The 14775-nt window shown below is 30.6% G+C and overlaps 3 protein-coding genes across 4 annotated transcripts; all 3 read right to left on the reverse strand.

Moving 5' to 3' along the window:
- Nucleotides 1–149: 149 nt before the first annotated feature.
- LOC122394956 (UV excision repair protein RAD23 homolog A-like) lies at nt 150–3591 on the reverse strand. The gene is made up of 6 exons (XM_043392165.1): nt 3390–3591; nt 3240–3312; nt 2846–3002; nt 2484–2660; nt 2065–2396; nt 150–1975 (listed from the first exon to the last, which is right to left on the reverse strand). Exons 1-6 carry the CDS (start codon nt 3453–3455, stop codon nt 1773–1775), a joined length of 1008 nt encoding a protein of 335 aa, XP_043248100.1. The 5' UTR covers nt 3456–3591; the 3' UTR covers nt 150–1772.
- Nucleotides 3592–4892: 1301 nt separating this feature from the next.
- Nucleotides 4893–7834, reverse strand: LOC122395439 (cell cycle control protein 50A). 2 transcript variants are annotated; one of them, XM_043393020.1, is made up of 5 exons: nt 7655–7834; nt 6537–7361; nt 6293–6458; nt 5721–5777; nt 4893–5166 (listed from the first exon to the last, which is right to left on the reverse strand). In XM_043393020.1, the coding sequence occupies exons 1-4, from the start codon at nt 7704–7706 to the stop codon at nt 5765–5767; spliced, it is 1056 nt and encodes a 351-aa protein (XP_043248955.1). In that variant the 5' UTR covers nt 7707–7834; the 3' UTR covers nt 4893–5166; nt 5721–5764. The 2 variants fall into 2 exon arrangements, with proteins under 2 accessions (XP_043248955.1, XP_043248954.1); XM_043393019.1 differs by lacking the exon at nt 5721–5777.
- Nucleotides 7835–9078: 1244 nt separating this feature from the next.
- Nucleotides 9079–14509, reverse strand: LOC122395441 (F-box/WD repeat-containing protein 7). Its single transcript, XM_043393022.1, has 8 exons — nt 14240–14509; nt 13394–13630; nt 13074–13303; nt 12870–12972; nt 12269–12787; nt 11768–12175; nt 11321–11636; nt 9079–11232 (listed from the first exon to the last, which is right to left on the reverse strand). Exons 2-8 carry the CDS (start codon nt 13598–13600, stop codon nt 11069–11071), a joined length of 1947 nt encoding a protein of 648 aa, XP_043248957.1. The 5' UTR covers nt 13601–13630; nt 14240–14509; the 3' UTR covers nt 9079–11068.
- Nucleotides 14510–14775: the final 266 nt, after the last annotated feature.

Below are 14775 nucleotides of genomic sequence, written 5' to 3' on the forward strand. Positions count from 1 at the left end.
TAAAAATTATAAAATGTTTGAAACAAAGAAAATTAGAGATTGCGTAATAAAAACATTTACAATGTTCATTTATACTTGTAACAAAACTTTTATGAGACTATAAATAAAAAACTGAAAATCAAAGGTAACTGACCGTTTACTTTTACATATAAATTTTAAAGCATTTATTTACTATACTACAAATAAAATTTGATAAATAACAGAGAATATGATCTTGTTCTATAACATTTTTATTTGTAGCATTTTATCATTTTTGGTATCCGACGCGTAAGGGAAACTAAGTCAAAAGATATTTGTATAACATAGAAATCATGTACGTTAACTCTTTGTAATAGTGGAAACCTTGAGACAGTTTCCAAATATTATTGCATTAATAATAGAGGACTCAACCTTACAACAAAGTATTAAATACATCTAGTCCAATTATATGGATGTGCGAGTATGATTCTACATACATACGTATGTATAATATCGTTAAATAAAAACACAGATCAAATTCTGAAACCTTAGAATACACAGGGAAACGAATGTATTCATTTGTGCCTAGACTCATGCTATTTTTATTTATTAAATATGCAATCTTTTAATATTATTTGTTTTACATTATATGTTATATTTCTAATAAAATTTGAATATTGTTACTATTATTTTAAAAATTCAAACGGTTTCTAGTAAGTTACATATTAATATGTTAAGGCTATAATATATTGAATGTATTTTCATAATATTAATAATCTCATTGCCTCCACTTTTATAGAAAGTTAATTACAAATTTTCTTTATAGATTCATATTTCAGATAAGTTTTCTCAAGTTTATCTGTTTAAGATACTTTATATATACGATTATCTCCTAATAGCTAGCCATAAATTATACGAACCTTTTTCATATGAAAAGAATGGTTTGATATTGAGGACAAAACAAATTTAAAACGATACATATGTATATGTTACTTAAATTTTCATTTTTTCTTTCATTTAAGTATTTCATACATTTTGTTAATTTGTGACAAATGAAATGATTTGTGATGTTTTATTAATGAATAACTATCTTCTTCACTTTTGTTTAAAAAATACAAGACTTTTTTTATACATACATACATAGGCGCAAGTTATATGCAAGTACACACATATATACATATGCAATTATACATATACGGATGCACTCACATAATTTTTATATTAGAAAGCCTATTAAATGTACAAAGTATACTTGTCATGTACATATATGCGGTTTGAATACACATGTCTCTCCACCCTTGTATACAAATTTGCATGTACATGTAATTGTATAATAACTTCAACATATAAATACCATAAAGTATTTATACTTTTGTATATTATTAATTTATTAAACAAGCAGGCTTTCTTACATAAAAATGTAATTACACTGCTCCATATATTCAAAGAACAAAAATTTTTGTTGAGGAGCATTTTTCAGACTGCAAGGATGGATTATAACACTGATGCAATGCATTAAATTTCGATCTCAAAATATATGGAACAGATAAAGTATATATTTTGAAATGAAACGATTTTAAACTGCAAATAATTTGATATGTCGAATAGTCGAATATACAATACCAGTAAATTTGTATGATTTATAAAACATACCAATATTTAACTAGAGGATTAATAAAATAATATAAATATGTGTGCATATTTATACATACAAAGTAAAGGTGACCAGTTGAAAGTAATGTGGCGCCTGTGTAATTACCCACCCTATATCAGTCCTTTAACTCCATATTATGAAATCAATCAAGTGCGACACTTCAGTCATCGAGACTTTGTGATAATAGAAAATTAGCAGCAAGATTCTCATTTTTGTCACATGCAAAGTATGCTTGTATAACTAAATGTTCTGGAAATCCTAATGCCTTCAGCCTTTCAATAGCTTCCTTATCTTGTGGTGATACCTGAATTTGGAGACCAATCACAGGTACGGCTCTTGCACCTGTCCCACCAGTTGTTTCCTCTATTCGGGAATAAAACATAAAACGTTTGTACACGAGAATCCAATGATCGAATACATTATTTATATTTTAACAAGCAAATAAAACTAACCAGGTTCATTGAGCATGCGCACAAAGGCTTCTTGATTTTGCGAAATTAAGTGCAATAATGCGGGATTGGTTTGACCAATTTGTTGAAGTACAGCATTCAGTAATTGTGGATTTTGTTGAATGACCTGACGCATTTGTTGAAATTGAGGTTGCCTTCTCAAGAAAGCTAACGGATGTTGGCCTTGATCTTGAGGTTGTTCTTGAGCCTCGGGTGGATCTTCTGGCGGGTCCTCAAAAAGCTGAGCTGGTATACCCGTTAAAAGGTATTCAACAGCTCTATCAGGATTGTTGAAACTTGCTCTTAGTGCTTGTTCAACCTGATCGCGTTCGTATCTGATATAAATAATATTAATTAAACACAAACCAAGAAATATTGTAATTAAATAATTTGCAACATTCTTGTGTTAAATGTATATTTACCCCATGTCCATAATGTTGTTTACCATAGTATTATAGTCTTCGCCCATTAGCAAGGCACTTTCAGCTTGACCACCAACGCATTCAGGAGTAGTGCTTGCTCCTGATTGTTCTTGCACATTACTAGCAGGTTGCGCTGCGCTTTGAACAGTAGGATTTGTACTAGGCGGTGCCACTGAGCTACGACGAAAGGCAAACACCAAGAATAGCTTAACATAATGTGATTGAAATACACTTATTATTAATATATATATATTTAAAAAAATAAGATTAAAATAAAAATTATAAAATTGCTTCTTTGTTAATAAACTAAATTATCGCAAGATATTCAGAATATTTATCATTGAAATATTTTTAATTAGTACCTGGTTGTACTACTTTCTTCTTTATTGTCTCCGTCTGCATGATCTTCGGTCGCTGCAGAACTACTACCAGTTTTAAGCTTTGTTACCATAACAACTACGAACTTCTTTTCATCTATATTATATTCCGTCAGTGGTTGATCATCTGCTAATATCTTTCCTGTAAAAACATTATAATTAGACAGTTATAAGTTACAAGTCATTGTTCATTAAAAACAATAACATATACAAAAATGTGAAAGTAAGTCCAACACGATACAATATTCCATGATAATTTCTCTAAAACAGCAATTATTAAAATAAATTTATAGTCGATCGATCAAATTATATGTTTATAAAAAGATTGAGTATATCTGTAATGAAGTGAAAATGAGGTTATGTAAGAAACATCGCTTACCAGCATATATTAATTTCTGGTGATCAACGGGAAAACCTTTCTGGGTTTCGATCTTTTGTTTCAGATCTCTTACCTATACAAAAAATACCATTAAAGTACATATTACACGTCAAAAAAGCTACACATTTTCCATTCACTATATTCACCTACCGTTTTCGATGGATCAATTTCTACAGTAAACGTTTGTTGTTGTAAGTTTTTCAGAGTTATAATCATGTTGATAGATAAACAAATTGATAGTACGTTGTCAGTTGACAAAAGAAACTTTGAAAAATCTTGTGTAACAAAGATAAAGAGACGTTTTAGTAAAGATCTTTTCGGCGATGAGTCGGCACTGCTTTAAGCAGCTCACAAGTGCCTAACTCGTGGTAGTGTGTAACTGAAAACATATGATGATATAAAGCAGTATTTTCAATTATGAACAATTGACTGCAGAAGGTGTGTACTGAAATAAGTATATGCTTATGATTCAATTTGGATGAAGCTACTTTGATACTGAAACTTATAATATTATTAAACGGATATATAAAAACCCTTTGTCAAAAAATTTGCTTATTTACTTTTATCACGAAATATACAATATTACGATTAAAAGGCTCTGATCCATAGAACAATTCAAAATAAAAAAAGGCAATCCTAGGTATAGTAAAATTAATGCATATGTAGCGATCGAATCGAATCCCTATGAATCTATGACGTCAAATTTGTCTTACTAACTTACTTCAAACATTATTTAATACAGTTCGATATAAAAAATTTTGGAAAATCTTTGTCGGTCTTAAATGTTTCAAAATTAGTATGTTTTGATACAAACAGTTTCATTGATATAAAATATCAATGTAAAGTTGAAAATACAAACAACATTATAAATATATGTATTCCTCTTAGTACACGACTGATACGATAAAGTCAATCTGAATACTACTTTAATAGAATATTGAACGGCGTTGTACAATGTGATAAATATTTATAGACTGATTTAACATACACAAGAACTAATAAAATTCTTTCGAAAGAACGAGACACGGAATATATGAAAAATAGGGTAATAGAAAAGATGAGGTTGCCTATGTAAAGGGTAAAACAGAGTTAGAGAATTAGAAAGGAATTATGCACATTTTGTAGCTTTTGTAAAACAAGGATATCGACAATGTACAAATTGTTTATAAATTTATAAATTATTTTAAAATAAAACATAGGTTCTTAGCTACTTATTTCTAATATATTTCTATTCGTATGCCTGTAGATATATTAATAAATATAAGAATTTTTTTTATTTATATATTTATACATTCATTTGTGACTAGAATTAAGCTAAAAATATTTCACATAGAATAATTATTTTAGTGTACACTACTTACAAAAATATTACAGATTAAGTAAAGCTCAGCAATGTATCGAGATACTCAAAAAGTATCAAAAAATTTTAATATATCTAAATCAATATTCTGTATTCAAAAAATAAAAAATATAAATAGATCATATTTATATTTAATCAAATTTAAATACATCAAAACTTTTAACTCTTTACTACTTTGAGTACCTTAATACATGTAGATGAAAAATACATAGTGCATATAAATAATTCAATATCCATTTACTATTAATTATACTTCTGCAATACCTAATCATGTATATTATACTGTGCATAAATAATGTTTGTATTCTATATAGAGGAAATTTTATTGAAATACTTTTTTATTTATTTCTCAAAAGTAGTCTAAAAAAGTTTCTTTCTTTTTAACTATCTGTTCTGTTAAAAACTCTTCGTATATTTACATTCTAGAAAATTTGAATTGAATTATTTTGTATTAACACTTACAAATTAAATGCAGAATGGTCGCAATGCTGTTTAAAATTTGCAATAATTATGTGTAATTATTCTTGGTACGGTGTAGTTGGACTCACATTGATCATCTCTGTTATGCTATAAAAAGATACAACACGATTACAGAAATTTCTTTAATAATTAATTTTAATGATACACTTTTATTATTACGTTATTAAATAGTTAATAAAGTTGCAAGCTTGCTATACAAAAATCAAGGAAATTCATTCGTTCGATGCAAATAAAACGTTTTAATTAATTTCTAACAATATATCTGCCATTAAATATTCTACACTTTACGTTTTAACGTATTACATGTTCCATGTTAAATAAATATGATATGCAATGTATAAAGCTTATTTATGATGCAAAGTATACTAAAAAGAGTGAAACACGAGTATTACGAAAATTTTAGTAAATATGAAAGAATCATTTAATTGTTATAAACTGAATAACGTTATCTATAGATATAAACAGAAGACAAAAGATACAAACAGTAACTACATGCATTATTAAATAAATATAAGAACAATTAACAAGTCAACGAAAAATGGATACAAACAAAATATTTATAAAGCCATGTCACATGTAAAATAATGGTTATTATTAACATTCTTGCAGATTAGATATAACACAGTATCACAAACACTTACAAGAACAATTACGGTGCCCTAAGCATACTTTGTTGCAGTCATCTTTACATTAGTTTGCTGTATAACATACATTACATAATAGTTTATTGTCAATTTTGAATTCAAAATGTATGGTTTTGTAAACAATGAGTGGCAAAGTAAAATATATAAAAACAGAACGTTTTTAGAAATATTTTCAATATCTTTGGTTCGCATTAAGTATTCTTAATACTCTCATTCTTCAAAATTGTAAATAATTCAATTAAGAGACATTAACAATTTCCAGAATTGTTGAAGAATCAAAAATATATCAAAACGTTTAATAAAATGCAATTGCTGTCAGGCTTACATTAATTTTTTACTGTCAATTATTTAAAAATTTCGCTTCGCTAATATTTCGGTGCAAAAATTTTTCACAAATGATACACAATGGACATTTATCTCCCGTAACATTTTAGGTGACAGAAATGATGATTTTTAAGGCAACTGCATTTTCTAAATTGATTCAATTAAAAGCCTCTCTTAAGCATAACTTCATTTAGTGTAAAGTGAAACAGAAAAATTATAATTAAGTATATAAAATTAATTTTTACCTTTTAGAGCATTTGATGTGAATAATCAGTAATGTAATACCTAATAATAAACAAAGACATCCTACAACTATATAAGCAATACCAAGAAAAGGATTCTTTCCTCCAAGAAGAGACGTAGTACTTAAAATCATTCTTTTTTTGCCATCAAAAGCAGACACAGGATATGCTATTAAAGGAAATATTTATTAATTTATACTATAAATATCATTAATCTTCTGTTTACTTTGATATAATTTTTACTTACAGTAATTGACATGAAGGACATATTGCCCTGTTAATAGTCCTCCTGTGAAACCATGTACAGAATGATCCACCCTACGATAAAGTTTTCTAAAAGTGGGTAAGGCAGCAGTTCTCATCCAAACAATTAAATCTTCATTTTGTAAGCCATTATTACTCTCATCATCCGGATCTAAGTCATAAATATTTTTATTCCAATTCTTTGGCTTTGCATAATTCTTAAACGCTTCCTTTAAATCGCCATCAGGATTTTTAAATTTAATGTTTTTATCGGAAGGCCAAGCAATACCAGTTCTTAGTAATGGTACCCATTCTGTATGTCGCTTAGAAAATAGTTTCAATTCATCGCTGAATAATGAATTTGCGATAGCTCCGCACGGTACAATAGATTTGTTTCCGTCGAAAGCAAATGGTCCACAGTCGACCGAAACCACATCACTTAACTGTCCTAATAGTTGATTATCGTCGCGTGATTTTACATATCGTCTATGATTTTGATAAAAATTAGTCAAACCATAGTACATGTAAACTTTTCCATTAAAATCAGAAGGTAGTTTGAATTCTATTTCACAGGCACAAGGTGGAGTAGCATTAGGGTTGTTTGCTATAAAGTCTGCGCACGTGATAGGCAATGTATTTGAATGGAAATAATTTGTAGAATTACAATCGGTGTAATCTATTATATATTCTTTGACTTGATCAGAGAAATAAAGCAATCCAATTCCAACTGGTATGAAAGCAATTCCTATTACAAAAAATGTTGGTAACACAGTTCCAGCGGTAAGTATCGGTTGCCATGCAGGTAAACGTTGTTGTTTAAATGCACTATCTGTTAAAATAAAATAATTTATTTAAAAAACGATACAATCATATCAGTTTGTTACAAATGTTTCTATAAAATTTATATGACAATACGATTTAAATATTTTATAAACTAAACATTGGCTAAATACATTTATAATTATTAATTTAATTAATATTCAACAATCACTGAAACAATTAATAGATTTTCTGCTATATAATAGTTAAAAATAAGCTTATAAATTTTGTATAGTTTTCATAAATGTACCAAATAAAATATAACTATACAAAAATTGACCTGCTATAATATAATGAACTTACCCGACGGTTTCTTCGTTTTAGGTACTGAATCAACTTCACTTATAGAAGTCATACTTCTGTATAGAGTAACAATTTACACTTTTTAACAAGTTCAACAGCAGAACACGGCCATTTATTAGAAACAAATACTATTACTCATCGAATGTCTCTGATGACATAGCATAGAGCAATAATAACACAGTGTGGTACAAAATAGATATTTCATCTTCTGATGTTGGTATTATATAAACTGAAGTAAGAAACTAGTGGTATTAAAGCGACCTCTTTGTTCAAAAAACGGTGATTCTGGAAATGATATTACCGACAAAATGCAGGTACAGATAAAATAGAAAATAGACTTATTATTTTTTTTTTATACCTTTCTAACTGTAGTGACATCAAACTCCTTTAAAACGTACAAACAAATTTATCTCCTTTTTGAATAATTTTTTTCGATTCATTTTCCAATAATTTTCATAATAATTTTGTTCAACAAACATATGTGTAATAGAGGAGAAGGCAGTCGGTATGATAACCGCGTTTTTACTTACTCGATCAGGGCTCAGATTAATTATGATATTTTCAACGCTAATACATGAAAATTGCGTTACATTTGAGAATACTGTTATGTTTATATAGATCGAAAACAGATTGCAACTTGCAAGAAAGAATTTATAGACGGGATATCCTTACGCAGATCTTTCAGTGGTCGGTATGTCAGTCCGGTAAACATTAAAGTGATATAAATGCAATTATTACACAGCCTTGAATGAAATGCAAAAATGCACTTCTTTTCTAAATACTTATTTCAACCACTATATTATCAAATGAAAATTATTATTTATTGACGCACACAAAATTGTAAATATTTGTGTAATATGAAGAGTTGTTTTCTCTATGTCTTAGGTTATGGGACCCATTCTAATTAGTTTCCTCTTCGTGTTGAACATTAGATAGTAATAATATTGTACGAAATATATAAATTATGTCACAATTGCAACAATTTAGCAACAAGTGAAAATTGACATTATGAATTCTATGAATTATTATGATGTACTTGGATGCACTAGGGAATCAACATCCGAAGACATAAAGCGTGCATATCATGCGTTAGCTTTAAAATTTCATCCAGACAAAAATGTATCAGAATTCGACGGTATAAAATTCCAACGTATCGTAGAGGCTTGGAATGTTTTACGTGATCCTAAATCAAGGGAAGAGTACGATGCCATACAGAAGCAAGTAGAACTAGATTCGGATAACGTCTTAATATATGCAAGAATATCTGCTAATGAACTGGAAACAATAAATGATAATGAAGATGCATTTATTTATCGATGTAGGTGTGGTGGTCAATATTATGTACAAAGGGAATACCTCGGAGAAAAGAATCAGTCGATACATGTTCCATGTTTGGAATGTACTTTCGTCATTGTTATTGAAACATAACACCTGTATATAAAGTATTAAAGAAATTTGATACCAGAAATTGTTACAAATTAATTCAAGACAAAATGCAAGAGAATTTAAAATGCAGCAACATTTTCTATTTCTTATAAAAAATGATACAACAGATAACACATCATTACAAATATAAACTATTGAGCAATATACAAATAAAACACAATTCTTAGAATATCCTAGGTTCAATAATAAAAATTGCATTTACACGAATCGTATTCTGAATTACAGATAGAACTTACAGATTCTACTGTCAGTTAAAACTGAACGTTATATAATTTCTGTAACGATACAATTTGTAAAAAAAAAAATTAATTCGACATAAAAATCTGAGATACTTTGAACAAATTTGTTAATTAAAATTATCCTTGTATGATAACCGATTTAGTCTCGCTTACTCAATTTGTGCATATTGCACAGAGAAGTCTGCAACTCTTATTATTGCGCCATGGCAAAACCAGACTTACTAATGTCAAAATTAATACATTTTATTTAAATGTTAAGCCCTTGACAATCGAATTAAATTATTATCACGGATAAAGGATTAACTCTGGTTGTTTGATCAAATAGCAAATAATAAATTGCGAATGCTTCTTGAACGTGTTACATGCAAGAAGTCTGTCAAATACTTCTGAAGTATTTGGTAAAAAAAACACTTTATATATTACTCCTTTCGTGTAATAAACATGTAAAGTAAATAAAATGTAAGACGAAGAGTTTGAATATTTCGGACTTTACACAATTTTTTAATTAATACCCTGCAATTTGTAAACTTCTCGTTATGATTGAATATTAATCATAAAAAGTTAAAGTCGCGAATAGCTATAATAATAACATTAAATGATAACTGAATGGTCATGATAAGGGTTTGATAGTGAAATACTAACAGAATCGTTAAATTTTCTGTTTTATGTGGAATCATTTCATAAATTTCTTGCCCATAACACGTTCGCCGATGCTCTGATTAACGAGCAACATAAGACAAAGTTATAAGTTCCAATGCAAGATAACGTTAGTGTCGATGAAATGCTGGACATCGTTATGATTTTCAAAGACATAATTTTAAGCCAAAAAATTAGGTATAATTACTAATTAATTCTATGATTTCGTATGAACACTTGTCCATGAACACTGTAGACAATGAAATACAAATTGACGTTCATGAAACAAAATAGATTAAATGAAAAGCGGTACACATTTCATTTAAAAATTATTAAATAGTGTTTGCATCATCCAATAAATTATGCACAGTTCCCATAGTAATTAATTTAATCAACGTAAATGACGAATTTAAATAAGTTAAATGAAATAAAACGAAGTTAAAGAACTTATTGTACAAGAAGTATCTTTACCAATTTGGTCATTTTCATTCTGTATTTTACCCAAATATATTATTTCATTTTAATTTTTTGTTTCTCATTTTTTCGTCATTTTAATTTGAATCTTTCATTTATTTATTGAAATTTGAGATTCTTTATGCGATATTTTCATCTATAAGCTTGACAAAGACGGTAAGAAATCTTTCTTTCAGTAGTTTAAAAATACTCTCCTAAACGCCTATATGAATCGTTATGTAATCATAATGCTTATGGCGGGCTGATTTCATTTAAATTACTAGCGATTTCCTTCAAGTTTCATAACAGCAATAATACAATAGTACATTGATAAGCTCCTCATTCTTCGTAATTTGTCGAGTCTTTGAAATCTCATATTTGTACACCATAATTAATACACTCCATAATTAATATAATTAATGCCTTCAGTTTGAACGTTCTACCACTTCGGAGATCATTTGCAACAACTATAAAACCACATTTGACTTTTTGTGATCTCCCTTCAGAATTTCAACATACATTCTTATCACAATCACTCCACGTAATACATGAATCATTGTACAGTAGATTAGTTATGCTACCTAATCAGAGTATGTACAGAAGTCATAGAGGAGAGTAGTTTCGGCAGCAAAAAAGTACACTATTTTACCTCTACATCAAAGTCGAGGACGAGAAGTTTGGTCTCTTCTGTGCCATTACGGCTACCCACTGCACACACCAGTTTTGTATCACTTGCACGTATCCTCCACACAACACCACCACTTCCGCCGCTTTCCAGAGCGACCAAGTTTCTTATAAAATCACCTAAAAGCATAACAAAAACTTCAGTGAAGGAAGATTGTTAAAAAATAAGACGAAATTTTAGAAATTAGAAAATAACAGACAAACGAACCAGTTTTAACGTCCCATAGTTTAACTGTGCCATCGTCGGACGAAGTAATTACAAAGTGACTGTTGAACTGTAGGCATGTGACCGCGGATTGATGTTTATTTGGACCAGAAAGGGTTTGAAGGCAGTGACCGCTAACGATATCCCATACTTTAACAGTCGAATCTGCGTTTCCAGACACCAAAATATTATTACGTAATTCCATTCCCGAAGTGAGCGATTGGTGTCCCATTAACGTATGTCTACACGCCCCGGTTTCAACTTCCCATACTCTTATACTTGTATCCAAAGAACCGCTAACGACATGTACACCATCAAACTAGCACAAAAAGAAAAAATGATGTATGGAATGAAAATAAATGAATCGTAATGGAAAGTAAGGTTTCAAGAAATATGGATATGTATATCACGTTATGTTACTCCCGCGCGTTCGATTTGAATAACACTTACTTGGAGGGAATAAACACGATTTGTATGTCCTTGTAGAGTATGAAGGCACTCCTCACGTTCGGGATTCCAAACCTTAACCATATAGTCGTAGGCTCCACTGACCACTAATTTTCCATCATATTGCACACATCTAACAGCTGCCATATGGCCCACTAGCACGTGTAAACATTCGCCGGTATCCACTTGCCATACCCTTAACGTAGCATCTCTACTACCACTGACTACTTTATTACCATGCAAGTGCATACACCTCACGGTAGATGTATGCCCATATAACGTGTGAATGCATTGACCGGTTTCAGCATTCCACACTTTTAAGGTCCGATCTGTACTGCCACTGATTACAGTAGTACCAGACATTTGCGATGACCATACACCACCAGTGTGCCCGACCAATGTTCTTAAACACTACCAGAGAAAGTAACATGTAAAAGAAGAAAAAGAATTAGAAAAGAATACGTTGCGAATGATTCCATACTAAGGCTTCGATTTCTAACTTACCTTGCCCGTAACAGCGGACCACACTTTGAGAGTATTGTCATCGGAACCACTTACTATACGATTACCAGAAAACTGTAGGCACGTAATCACATGATCGTCATGACCTTTTAAAACTTTTGGCGTGCGGATCGGTTTTGTCCTCCAGTTCATTTTTATATTGTGCTGTCTCATATACGCTTGTTTCCACGGGGACGAACAATTACCAGAATTTCTACCATTTTTACGTTTTATCGGAGGTAAATCTTTTAAATCTTCTATACCAGCTGCTCTGCATTTTTCTTTCCATAACAAATTATCGTCGGCAAGAAACCGCCAGTTACGACACGTCTGCGCGGCCCGTAAAAGATCTCTTGGTTCTAGGAAAGCTAATACGGACAAAGCCAACTCCTTTGGCAACAAAGATATAAAATCTCTCTGAAACTGAGGTTCTATCACCTGCATCATGTGTCGCACTTGCGTCGGTTCACATCGTTCAATTAATTCACCTATAGCTAACATTCTTTCCGCATTCGACCACCTCTACAATGAGAATCAATATTTTTAGTTTCTATTTAGTTTAATTTTTTTTAACAGAAAGAAAAGAATTTGGATTATTTTATACCTGAAACTGTAAAAGCCAGTTACTCATTTCAGGCGGAGGATTATCTTTTGTCGGAATAACGCATCTTATATGTTTGCTTTTATCATCTAGCGTTTTAATAATCCTGTAAATAAAAGAAACTTGTGAAACATCCTATAAAGTGGTTTAAAGATTCTTTCTTAAAAACCTGTGACTTCTGAATAATCTGTTTTAAATAATACTTACATCGAATGTGATTTATCTTCGGGATTAAGTTTTTTACAAGGTAAATTTGATTCTGTTTCACTTTTACGCTTTCTTTGTGGTTGAATAACATCAAGCGGTACACAGGTGTGTAAAATAGGACTCTGCACTCGTTGTGTAAGAGATTGTGACTGTGATGTAGACAATGAACAATTATTACTTTCAAGATTAGGTTCGCATTCTTCCTCGCAAAACATTCCAGTGTCGCTAATCTGAAATCATTCGGCGATAAATTAATTTATTTCTATTAACGTAAGATTTACTTATTTACGTTACAAGCATAACGCAAAAGTAAAACTCACTTCGCTTTCTTCTTCGCTACTATCATCCTCTTCTTCTTCACCATCATCTCCATAATCTTCAGATTCTCCATCTTGTGGTAAAACAGAATGCATAGGTTCTAAAGAACTAGGCCCTGGAACACCTTCGATACCTTCTATAGGACTTGGACTTGTACCGCCTGGTTTACTGTCAGTTATTTTATTAGACGATGAAGAGGGGACAGACATTACTGGCTTATGTCTGATGTATTGTACGACCTGAATACATAAAACAATAATATTTTTTAAACCGAATTGTGCTCGAAATATAGAATAAAATATATTTTATCGTCATCTGCATAAAAAGGGTCTTTTGGCGCATTAAAGTATATTTATGAAATTCTATCTACGCAAAGAATCATGTGAAATACATTTATTTACAAAGCACTGACTTATAACTGAATTAATCATAAGTTTATTAATTGTTCCAATAAAAGATTTTTATTCCATGCTATCTGTACATTGTTGCTTAAATGATACGAAATATCTGATAAGAATAAGTATCAAGTTATACGAATTGAAAAGCTATTGGGGTATTAATATTAATTTCAAATTTCTATGTAATGTTTGAAAACTAAAATTTACCAAAACGCGATTCGAAAATAGTCACTGGAAACGCGCTGACACTAGCCTGCAATCAATAAAAGAAAAATAATCTTTTGGTGTGCATGATTCCTAACCTTAGGCAAATTTTTAAATTAAATTGAATTTGGACATAGCCTAGAATAAAAGGAAAAACCGGTCAGCCACACCCCTGATTTTCTACAAGATTTTCACGAGGAACAAAAGAGCAAAGTAAATAGGTAGGGGCGAACAGGCGTTTCATACTTAGGTTAAACGATTCTCTTCGGTGGCTCCCTTATTGTAAAACTACTGTATGACGGTGATCCAAGTTTCTTAATTTCGATTAATGTTTCTATCATATGGTTGCAGTATGCATTTTTCGTATGTCGATATTTCGCTAGGTTAGAATGCAATAATGTTAACTTTCCGACTGAAGATTTAGGCCAACACGATTGTTGAAACAAAAATAAGAAACAGGTATAAACACGGAGAAAGATCCATCGGTAGCTCTGAGTAGCCCCGAGGTTTTTATCTCTTCAGACTCGGTGCTTCGTAGCAGGTAGCTGTTGCACATGCGTTCACGTTCGTAAGCCGCGTATTCACTGTCCATTTTTTCACCGCTATCGTGCGGATACATTTCTGCTATGAACTATCCTGCACTTCATTTTTCTCGAATTTTTAAACCGTGAAACTCACTGTCAACGATTATAATAGAGTGAACATAAATATTTAGTTCTCGTAATTTTACAATCAATTTCCTATGATCCATGATTATCAACAGAAACAATATATTATTTATT

The sequence above is a fragment of the Colletes gigas genome, unplaced genomic scaffold, assembly GCF_013123115.1.
Source record: "Colletes gigas isolate AHSC1104 unplaced genomic scaffold, ASM1312311v1 Colletes_gigas_Sc00005, whole genome shotgun sequence".
NCBI classification, from domain to species: domain Eukaryota; kingdom Metazoa; phylum Arthropoda; class Insecta; order Hymenoptera; family Colletidae; genus Colletes; species Colletes gigas.